The sequence below is a fragment of the Podarcis gaigeae genome (assembly GCF_964106915.1).
Source record: "Podarcis gaigeae genome assembly, chromosome: 4".
Lineage (NCBI taxonomy): Eukaryota > Metazoa > Chordata > Lepidosauria > Squamata > Lacertidae > Podarcis > Podarcis gaigeae.
In genome coordinates, this window is record NC_139677.1 from 70,943,319 (window position 1) to 70,955,375 (window position 12,057).

The window sequence follows — 12,057 nt, forward strand, 5'->3', positions numbered from 1 at the left end:
TATTGTCCTTGAGGCTGTCCAGTACTGTTCCTTTCTTAAAAACTAGTAATAAATGGTGTATTCCAAGAATACAATGGGTAAAATAATATATATTTATTTGGGGCACAAATGTGTTGGGGTGTTCTTTTCCTCTAAATCAATAGCTTTATGGGTTGCAGGATTTAAGAGCAAGGGGTAACATAGAGTCTAGATCAAAGTAGCACTTGGCTTGCTTTCCCTGAATAGTAACTGTTCTTTTCCTTTTTTATTTCATTTGGCTTCTTGCAGAGGGCTATACATTAGCATCTCAATTTGGTCTTGGCTTAGTTGTACTCCCTACTATCCTTTTGGTGCCGCCTCTCTTCTTTGTGTTTCAATCAGGTGAGAATCTGTTACTTTACTAACTTGTGAACTAGTTTTCATAATCCATTGTGTGGGGAGAGGAAGCAGAAAGGGAAGAACCCCTTAGATATGTAGGGTTGTAGATATTTTAACAATGCTAGCTCCAGCCCTGTATTGGATAACCTCTGGGAGAAATTTTAGCATTACAGTCGTGCCTCGGAATTCGAACGGAATCCGTTCCAGAAGTCCGTTTGACTTCGTTCGGAAACAAAGGCGCGGCTTCCGATTGGCTGCGGGGGCCAAAATGTTCAAGTCACAAGGCTTTCCTCAACCAAGGTACGACTGTATTGAGGTGTAGCTTGTGTCTGCGTTGTGGCATTTCACTGCAGATGCTGGAGAGAGCGAACTTTTGTCTCCTCCTTTGCCATTCACAGAAGTGTGGTGATACTTGAAGCCAATAGATAAGTTGGCCTCATCTGCCAATGTTCCCTGACAGAGACAAGAAGCTAAGCTGCAAAGATTGTTTAACTTGGTAAAGATAAGTGGATGAATCCAATTAGCTCTGATATAAACATGTGTGCACCTAAGTGCGGAAAGTTAGCTGGATCGAGGAATGCAGCTACTTGTCTTTGGTATATCATTTCTGTTTCAATATACAGCGTTGTATGTACTGAGATGTAATAAGATAAATTAAACGAGACAGCCTAGCTGTGGGAGGTTTTTTTGATTGTTTTTACTTAACATTCCATGTAGCACACATTCACACTGGTTTCAGTTACATTTCAGAAGGTGTTTACTTTTGTTCCATTTTTCACTTACGTATCTTTTTGGTTTTGCCATTCTTTTCTCAATAACGTATGATTATTTTCCCAGTTTTTGAGAAGCCACCGCTCTTTGCAATTATTCTGATAATTCTGAAAGCGCTTGGATATTTAATTGCTGTGGCAGGTTTGGCTACAAGTTTGCCAGGTGAGCAATGTATTTTATTTTATTGAAATTCTTTACATTTTTTGATCCCTAGAAATTACTTACCCTTTATACTATCAAGGGGAATCAGCTTGCTAGCACACTTAACAAATATCCTACAAAGCAGCTTGTCTGCATTATGAAATGCACAAAGGGTTTGTGAAATCCACACAAGATTTCAATTTCATTGTTCTGCAAGGGACAATGACAATAAAGATATCGTAATCGTAATCATAACAGGGTTTTATAGAACAGGGATCTATGAGGACTTGGAGCTACTATTTTATCTCTTGAACAATTGCCTGAAGGTGGTGTTACCTTCTAATTAGAATGGCTATGCCATGTACTGGGACGTGGGTGGCGCTGTGGGTAAAACCTCAGTGCCTAGGACTTGCCGATCGAAAGGTCGGCAGTTCAAATCCCCGCGGCGGGGTGCGCTCCTGTCGTTCAGTCCCAGCTCCTGCCCACCTAGCAGTTCGAAAGCACCCCTAAGTGCAAGTAGATAAATAGGTACTGCTTTATAGCGGGAAGGTAAACGGCATTTCTGTGTGCGGCACGGGTGCTGGCTCACCAGTGCAGCTTCGTCACGCTGGCCACGTGACCCGGACGTGTCCTCAGACGGCGCCGGCTCCCAGCCTCTTGAGTGAGATGAGCGCACAACCCTAGAGTCAGTCACGACTGGCCTGTAGGGGCAGGGGTACCTTTACCTTTACCATGCCATGTACTGCTGCATTTTGTAAGTAGGAGCTAAAGGGTCTGCATCTTTTCACATTTAGATGCAATTCTATACTCTTAACAGCATTAAACATCAGCAAGATGACAGAATGTGTGAAATGACTGAGTTTCAAATATTTAAAGGTTGTCTTTCTAAGGGTGGCCAGCCAGAAATAATAATAGCATACTAGACATCTAAATTTGCGGTGCTCTTTTGGTGGGGGCGTGGAGATTGTGCTTAGATTTGAGTTTAGAAAAAGCTGTCTCTGTGAAATTACATTTATTGCAGCCTTTAAAAAAATAAAGCAATAGAGCTGCTTTTTTTTTTTTTTTGGTCCTAAAACCTTGTTTGAATAAATTATCTTTAACTGCAGGCATCCAGTCTTCAGCCCTTTCCACTGCTCTAAAGCAATATTCAATGTTTGGCAAATAAAGCGGCAGTAGCTCTGTTCTAATGGCTCTGTATGCTCGCCTCTTATCTTTCTTATTAGATAAAGGCTAGTTCAGGGTTGCAGTGACTCCTGTGGATTGCAGATACTCATTTGAGATCACAAAATATCTGAAAGGAGTTTGATTTTGCTATGCAGTTTCTAGTCTTTTCCTTTGGCATTAGTGAGAGGTCCACCACCACACCACAGCACAGCTCACCATACCACACCACACCAGCCCACAAAATTTGGGGTCTCCGATTAATGAAGACGAAATTGATTGTATGCATTCTTAAATTTCAGCAAGATTACTAAGCTTTGTGTAACTGTGTGTCAAAGTCATTGCATAGAATTTTGCAGAAATTTTTTTTTTAGGCTCACGGTGACTCATTTTAACACAAGCCTATTCAACAAGTTCGTCAAGTGTGTGAGTTGTTCTTTGGCATCCAGCATCTAAATATTTCCTCCACACTCACCATTTTGAGTTTAAAAATAATTGTGTTTGTATTGGGGGTCCCCCCCCCCCCGTCCTAGATGGAAGTAACATCTGTTCTTCAGTCTCCTGTCAATAACTTCATTGTTAGTGAATAATATTTTAATTTCACTAAACTGCATATTATCAAAGAAGATGTTTGTGATCCAGGTTTTAGCATAAAACCATTGAAATTACGAGTCTTAGAGACCAATGCTTGCAGAAAATTAAAATACAGCCAAGTGTATTTGTTTGCTGTTGGTTTTTGACCCACAGTTCCTTAATATCTTTCTGCATATTCCTTATGGTGGTTGATGCATGTAAAAGATACAGCAAAACCTGACACTTTCTGTAGCAGTTAATGTGCACATTGGTGCAAGATGTTATGGCTGTAGATCTTTTCCTAAGTGTTGTAGTTACACTGCCAGACCAACTCAGAAAATAGAAACAAAAATGCTAACCTAAATACTCAATTTTTTCTCTCTCAACAGAATGCCCACCAAAACAAACCTCTGTTATGATTGCAGGCTTAGGAATTATTGATACTGTAGCAGCAATTGCTTTCATTTATATGGTTGTTATTGGTAAGTACTATTTACTTAGAGTATACATGAAATGCTTTATCTTAAAATCAAATGAATATTCAAACAAAGTTCTTGTTTAGTGCCGTTTCGGAGAGGATTGACCAGAAGATCACAAATGCAGGTTGCCTTGTGTACGAGCAAGGGGAACCCTCACATCCAGGGGCCAAATGCACCCTTGCCAGTGCTTCTTTCCAGCCCTCAGGACTCTCCCTAGGTCACACTGCTCACAGATCCTGTTCTGTACCATCATTAAGGGCTCTTGACTGGCTGAGATGTGTCCTTGAGCTATGATAATGCCCCTTGCTTGCCTGGATGGAGGATGTGTATGTGGGCGTGTAGATAGAAACCAGTGACTTGCATGTAGCTTGAATGTAGCCTCCTGTACAAAGGGAAGAGTTGCATTCTTTGTTCTACCTCTGGCTCCACCTACTTTTTGCCTTGGGTCTCGCTCACCACTGGCGTGCAGCCAGGGAAAGTGGCCCTCAGACTGAGAAAGGTTCTCCATACATGGGGTGATATCATGCAAAAAAAAAAGTTCCTTTACCACATGAGTAGATTTGGGGATGGCACGTGGGGAGAAGAGAGGGAGGTGAAGTACCAATGTGAAAACAGAAATCCTTGAGCTAATAGAACTACTTTGCTGGATATTGCACCTAGCCTATCAGATAAATATTTGGGGCACTATGTAGCATTGTTTTGAAGGAGGGATGGCAGTTGACAGTGGATCTCACTGATTTGTCTCTGTTTGCTAGGGTTATATTGGGCTGTTTTTAAGTCCTGTGCCATGAGTACAATGAGCTGCCTTCCATTAAGTGGTGTGGAGCCTATCATTCTCCTTTCTTTCAGAAAAACTTTTTACGGGAAATAGAAGGTGCTGGCATTGATCAGTAGGGGCACATATCCAGCAACTGAGTTCTATAAGGCATCTGGTGATGCATTCTAATGCAGATCAATATTTTTGGTCTGGGGGATCTATTGATAAAAGGAAAGCAATCAGCAATCAAACTTGGGGGCACATAATCAGGTCCCAGGCTTACTTGAAGTAGAACTTTATTCCAACATTGGGCCCCAGATGTTGTTAGTCTACAACCCCCTTCATACCTGACCATTCAGCTGGGGATAATGGCAGCTGTACTCCAATATCATTTTGGAGACTCAAGACTGAAGAAGCAGTATGCCTGCATTGTAAATGAAGGGAAGGTGAGTTTGCTGATTGGAGAGAAAATGGGATGGGGTTGGGTAGGCAGTTGTTGACTATGTATACCTGAAAATATTTGGTCTGGATTTTCTATATGCAAGTTATGTGGATGAAGAATGTGAGGGTTGCTCTGGCACAAATGCTGCTTAATAGGTATTTGAAAAATAAACGCAGTCTTGCTGAAAGGAAAGTTTGCAAGCTAGACAGTAATAATACAGCTGTGTGTATTATGCACATAGGCCTTGAAGTCTTTGAGCTGAAATAATAGATATCACATGGTTAAAACTATCCAGAGAAGCATGTAACTTGGCCCATGGATATAACGGGGCTTTCTGATTCTTAGCCCCCCCCCCCCCATGCACAGTAGCATCACTCTTTGAAACTATGCCTTGGAGGCTGATGTTCAGAGAAAAAGGTTAAGCCCTTTAAAGTTTTTCTAAGCTTTCCGAGTGCTTCAGAAGGAAGGAACGCTTGTGCACTTCTTTCGCAAACTTATTGAGGAGGTAAACATGAAGAGATTGGAACTGCATTCACAACAATCTATTCCAAAAGTGTTTTGTGTACGTAGCTTTTTGTTCTATGTATCCATGTCTCACAGTTGCTTCTGATACAGGTGTGAAGGGAGAGGACTAGTACTGTGTAATGGTGATCTTCTCGGCTGGGTCATGATCGACCCACAGCTGAATTATGCGCTGACCTGCACTATGACCATGATTCCATTGTTTTGTCTGTGTTTGTGTATGAGAGTGCATCTTTTTAAAAAAATTTTAGTAAACGTATGTCCTGCCTTTCCACCTGAAGATGTCCAAAGGTGGCTAACAACATAAAATTTTAAAAAAGCAATTATCTGCTGATAGTGGTAGATACAAGAGCTGAGCAGACTTCTGCTTTTTGGAACCACTTTGTGTTTTGTACTGGAACTCCAGCCTATATGTCCACCTCTAGTTAGTGTTAAAGGACCATTTTATGTCTAAGAAATTGTTCTCAGTGACAGAATTGATGAGGTCTCACTCCTTCAACACAAGTGCACTCCTGATTCCTTGTTAGCTTTCTTCATTTCAGCAGCCTAATTTAGTTGCGGGAAGTTGTTGCTACTGTAAAAATAAAAATCGAGCACCAGAAACCCTTGCCAATCTAATGTCAATTGCCCATGAATCTACTAGTACATTGTGATCTAACTTCTAACCATCACTGCTTTAAAACAGGTAAAGTGGGTGGTAGCAGGTTTGTTTTTTATTTTATTTTTAAGCCCACAGCAGCAGCCAAATAAAGTAAGAAATGGCAGTTGGAATAAATAAGTCTTTAAGAAGTGGTGACTGTTAGCGGTGAAGAAACAGCCAGGGACAGGAAGGAAGGGAGAGGAGGATAGAAGGAGAGACAAATATAGTCACACATTGTAAGATAAAAGCCAAAGTGAGTCTCCCATGGCAGGTGTGTGTTCTGCATCTGAGAAAGCTGAAGGCTACTGCTGTGGAATCCATGCATGCATGGCTACGAACTCTGCTTCTTGGCCTTGGGTCGTAGAGGTGGAAGGTCCTGCATGTGTACCATTTTCATTCTGTCTACTGCATTCCAATAGCAAACATGAAAAGGGGACATGTGGTTTTAACCAAAGATATAAATATTGAAGAGACATTCCACACAATTCGTGCTTTGAACATGCACTCCTGGAAAGCTTGCAAGAATGCAGGTCTGGGCCAAGAAAGGAACTTTGCACGAGCAACCAGAAGAAAAGCTTTGCTTCTGTCACACTCCTGCAATGTTTAAAAGATAAGCATGGGAAAAGCAAGGAGGATGAGACAGAGACACAAGTTAAGAAGTAGAAAGGAAAATAGAACATATTAGACAATGGCCTCATTGCAGGTAATGCTAAAACCATGAATTGTCACATGTTTCCCTCTTGCCTCTCCTCCCGTGTGATTGGAAGGAGTTTGCTAGCCTTTACTTTCCGTTTCACAGCATCTCTCAGCAAACATCATGTACCAGTAGGAGGTGCTGGCTTAAACAAGCTGTGCTTCATGTGCAACAACTGAAAGTAAATGCTAGTAGCCATGTAGGAAAATGGCAGGAAGGGGACAGAGCATGAGTCCAAGGCTTTGGCTGAAATTCTTTCTTGGTCATCTTATGTCCCTGCATAGTGGTGATTAGATTTGTGTGCTTTGAGTATCCAGTAAGAAATTGTGCTATATTTTTACTTGTAACCATAGGTACCAGATTCAAAGATCATCAGCCTCCAAAGGTAAGCTTAAAATTAATGCATACGGGGTTGCTGGATGACTCAGGTGATACATAATGTGATTCTGAATCTTTCACAATTGGTTTGATCAGATTGGTAGCAAGTAGAATCACGGCAATGAGAATTCTTGCCATTTTAATAGGTTATGTAGACATGCAACCCTGGCTTTGCCTCATTATTCATTCAACTCTTTATTCATTCAACATCTTTTCCCATCTCCTTCATTATACAACGACTACAGAGTGGAGACTTGAAGTGCAGCTTTACCACTCATACATTGGAATCGTTAAGAATGGGAGAAGTAACCTTTTTTAAAATAATAAAAAAGCTAGAAAAATTTGAAACATTTGAAAAATAAAATCAAGGCAATGCATTTCAGGTAACTTGTATACTACAGCTTTGAATGGTGAAATGGTAGTAGATTAAAGCCTAAAAATTAAGCTCAGCCCCCAGTTTAGCACTTCAGAGAGTAGTGCAATTTGACTCTTGATTCCTTCAGAGGCTGCTCAGTTCACCTCAGTCCCAGTTTCCATTTGATGAAACCAAAGCTTTGCTGGGTTCGTTTTTTTACAGTTTTTTTTACAGTTTACAGCTTTTACAGTTTTGGAGTGGTTAAAAAAGAATGAATACAAAAAAAATATGAATACAATCTCCTCTACTTTGTTGTGGTAAATTTGTTAGGGGATACTGTGTCTCTTCAAGAGATATGTGCTTCCCTAAAGGTGAAAACCTGCCAAATTTCAGAAACATAAATGCAGGGGGTTTTTTTGTGCTAGGTGCCTTTTAAAGGGATTTGCTTTCCTCCTTGTGGTTTTTGGGGAAGTTATTTTTGTATGAAAATGGCATACTTTCCTAGGAACACCTCAACAGTGTAACATGCAGAATTTCAGAATGATGGGTGCTTGGGCTAGGGGGATAAGAGGAATGAGGTGGGGGGGGGAGCCCTGCTTCAGGCTTATGCTCTGCTCAGTTGGCCCCAGAAAGTCTCAGAATTGAAGTACAAAGCTGTGTGTGCGCGCGCCAGAGGCCAGCAGCACTAGAATAACTAACAAGAACAAGGATATTTATTTCTTCGGCATTCCTACCCCAAAACACTGCAGTTAGAGTCCACTGGTAAAGGATCATTCCCTCCAATTAAAACCCATCCTCGTCAGTCACAAAGATATTCTCCCCAGCTCCCGCCTTCCTTACTCTGATTTTTTTCTTTTCTTATCAGCTTGGGGGGAGAAATTTGCTGGAGGCCCATTAAACTGCTCAAGGTGATTTGGAGGGCCTCACTTGAGCTCAGCTAAGTTTCTGATCTTTCCAAATTGTTCTGATTTGGCTGAGGATTTGTGCATATGCACAATGCTAATAAGGCCTCCTCCCTATTCTTTTTTTTGGGGGGGGGGTGCTTCACCGCTCCTGCAAGCTCCTTATCAACTGTGACACTAGTGTTGGCTACTTTCTAATGTGGAAAGATCAGCCCAGAGAGGGATTGGCAGGAGGCTGTGTGGTTCTCTTACCCTTCATCCCTGCTTCCTTATATAGACGCACTGTCACTCAAATATGACTGGAAGGCAAAAAGATGCTGCGCTTGAAGTTTGCTGTTAGACTGTTTCTCATGAGCGGCGGATTGGTTGGTAAAGCTGTTTATTCACTGTGCCACTTTAGACTGCAGATGGGGCTAATATGATTGAATGCTCTTCTGTCAACAACAACAACAAGAGCCCTGCACAAATAAAAATTAATGAGAATCATTCTAAACTAATCTTTTCCCTGACATGTGAGTTCTTTTGGCTGATGGTTGGGGGTAGCAGGTGGGGAGGAGGAACATGGAAAAGCATTCAGTTTTGTTAGCTGCTTGAAGTGGTACAATATATAAATGGATTTACCACCAATTTTGCTATGTTTGACATCTAGGCCTGCATTTATTTTTTTACTCTGGTCTATACCAATGGAACCAGGATATATATATATCCTGAAAGCACACTTGAAAGGTAAAGTGAAACGGCAGGTGCTTCTAATATTTCTTCATCTGTCAGACCTGAGCCCTTGCTTGAAGTTTCATTTTCTCCCCCTCTGGCAGTAGGAGAAATTGATAGCCATACAGCTACTGTTAAAAGGAGGAGATCCAGTCCTTTCCCCTGCAAATTGTAAAATCCGTCTGTGCAGGACGGCCTTTGATCTATCATGTAAGCTTCCTGGGTTGCACTTCACACTGTTCTGGATATGTCAGGTTGCAAATAAGACACCTGCCCTATGCCCTAGTGCAGACCTAACATTTATGCCAATGGCTAGGAGATCAAGAATGTACCTTAAGCTTCCACACACCCTCTTTCCATGTCCCATTAGGCCCTAACCACAGTTCTTTTACAATGGGAGTTTTCAGACTGGCTGCAAGGCAATCATGTTAACCATGGTTTGTTTATTGATTTCTTTTTTTAAAAAAAAATGTACAGACATTCTCTCCCCACCCCATGCGTGTCCTACTCATGCGCGACCGCTTTTACATGGGTTGCTGTGAAATAAAGAAATAAAATGATTGAAATGGCACGCCTTCCCTCTCTCGGAGCTGCTGCCTGCAAGTTGCTCAGGTGCTACTGCCCGGGTCATCTTCCCTCGCTTGGTACTGCTGCCTGGAAGTCGCTCTCAGCTGCTCGCTCGCTGCGATGGGAGGGATTGGAGGGAAGGCTGGGAGCAGCAGCCCCAAGCAAGAGAAGGCACACTGGGCAGTGGCCCCAAGCAACTTCCAGGCAGCAGTTCCGGCAGTGCACCCGAGTCTCTCCCTCCTCACCCCACATGCCCTCTCTATAAAAGTTGGGTGCTCCTCACTTTTTGCGATTTCAGTTATGTGCACGGGGGCCCAGAACATAACGCCCCACATAAGTGGTGGGATGCCTGTATACATAACCCTTTGGTTAAAATCATTTGAGGTGCATAACTCTCAATAAAAAACAGTAATAACAAACCCCATAAACAATTAAAAAGTGTTGGGAAATGCAACCTTTAATATAACCAGCAGAGAGAGAAACATGTATGCAGTGAGTAGTGACAATCCGGGCCTGAATTTTTCCTTGTATCCACTGCAGATAATACACTTTGACTACTTTGATTGGTCTTTTATCAACTCCTTGCCAAATTTAGTACACTTCAAATGTACTTTCCAAGTCTGTCGAAGTTTTCCTGAAACCCTGGGGTTCTTTTCTTCTTCTTCATACCAGGCAAAATTTATTAGTATTTTTTTACCAGTTAATGGTTATTTCAGAAGATACTGGCAGTGGTATATTCAAAAAATAAAAACTGTCTTTGAGACTACTGTAATTTCTGGGGCAGACCTTTTCCTCTTGCAAAATATGTTTAAACGTCATGCATGAGTTTTTCATGATTAACTTTAGTTAGCTTTTCCAGACTTTGCATAAATACTTAATAGGGAAGTCTCTCCATTAAATCAGATATTTTGTTAATTTTTTGTTTGTTGTCTTATCTAACAACCCATCCAGTTTGTAAAATTAATTTTGTAACAGAAATCACATTAAATTCCTTAATTGGGTTCAGTAGCTTCTCAAAAAAGTTATTTGAATAATATATAAATAATGCCACAGCATCTGCTTATGAATTAATTTTAAAATCCTACTGTCTTACCCTGATGCTTTGGCTCAATAGTTAGGGGGAAATGATTTTAAATGATTTTAAAAATAGGGTAAACTGAACGTACACCACTAACTGAGACAGAAGTATATGAGTTAGTATATATCGTCAATATTCCTGTAGAAAATTTCCCTTCCAGATCAGCATTTTCCAGAATCAGGTACAAATAGCCCTATTCTAAATAGTCAAAAGCTTTTTCCACATAAAAAAATATAACCCTCTATGGTTTTTAGATTTAGTAATCACATGAATTGTATTCAAAAGATTCCTTATATTCATTTCTAATTTATGTTTTCCTTAAATAAAACTTAACTGATCTTCTGCCGTATACTTCCCAATGATTGTGTTGCCCAGATTTTAAACTCTTGTTTGAAAAGGGTGATGGGTTGGTAAGATTTGACTCCAGAAGCATCTTTATCCTTTCTTAAGGATAAAGAAGCCTATGTTTTTGGAAAGGTTTGTTCTTGCATATCTGCCTTTAATGCCTCCAGAAGAAGATATGACAATGCATTTCAAGAAAATATTATGATATTTAGTAGCAAAACCATCTGTTCTTGTTTTAGAAATATTTTAATTCAACAACAGCTGTATAGAGCTCAATAACTTTAACTGGCCTTTGACGATTTTCAATATCTGTTTTTGTTAAACAGGACCGTTTAATGTTTTCTAAATAGGAACTTATTTTCTTTCAAGAGGGAGAATCTGAGGGCTACATAACATTTCCTTAATTCATATGCAGTGTCCTTTGGCTTTGTCTCAGCCCTATCCCTGTTCTTCAATCCTGAACCATGTTATTAGATTATTTTACATCCATAGATGAAAGTAATGTTTGGCTGGTAGCCTTCTTGAAAAAAAATGCCTTGAAATGTTTTGGGTGCAATTGATTAGGCCAATTTGCTTTCTTGGGACTTCTATCTTGCCTACATTTGTCTTAAACATAGGCATATTCTCCTGCCCCTAATTGTTGAATTTGACTGATAAGATCCTTCAAATCCTTTCCCCTTTTGTTATTAAATAGGCCACACTATGTTATCAAGACCCTCATCACTGATTTTGAGGCCTTCCAACCAGTGACTATAGTAGTCTCAGAAGAATTATTATTTCAGAAATATTTCTGCATCTTAGCAGTCACAATCTGATATTGTAGTAATAAATTCTTGACTTGCCAACAGCTATTTCCTGATTGCGTCTTATCACATGTCTGCTCTGTTGTAATGAGAGCATATCTTCATGTGTGTAAGTTCATAGGTACAGATGATCAGAAGAAGTTGAGAATGGAAGGATGAGTAGATATCACACCGTTGTATAAATACTGGGAGAAGGAATGCTTAATGTTCAGAAGCCTTGGAAAGAAAAGCCTACTTTTAAGGCTGGGGTCTCATAAAACATCCTCTTTGCTCCAGTAGGCTCCAAATGGAGGGTTAAGTGTACACTCATCATTGCACTGGGATCTACACTCCATGTGTTCTTTCTCTCTTGTCCAAATCAGCTCCTCTGGGAGCTAAGGG

The 12,057-nt window shown here is 40.6% G+C and overlaps 1 protein-coding gene across 6 annotated transcripts in view; it reads left to right on the forward strand.

The window, feature by feature from the left end:
- The window catches only part of CD47 (CD47 molecule), a 45,586-nt gene that overhangs the window by 25,407 nt on the left and 8,122 nt on the right, over positions 1-12,057 (forward strand). For 5 of the 6 annotated variants that reach the window (XM_083737206.1, XM_083737208.1, XM_083737205.1 and 2 more), the window contains exons 5-8: positions 268-360; positions 1,195-1,290; positions 3,393-3,485; positions 6,891-6,922. In XM_083737206.1, coding sequence (XP_083593332.1) covers positions 268-360; positions 1,195-1,290; positions 3,393-3,485; positions 6,891-6,922 — 314 coding nt within the window. The remainder of the gene's footprint in view (positions 1-267; positions 361-1,194; positions 1,291-3,392; positions 3,486-6,890; positions 6,923-12,057) is intronic. The other variant, XM_083737209.1, reaches the window with a different exon arrangement.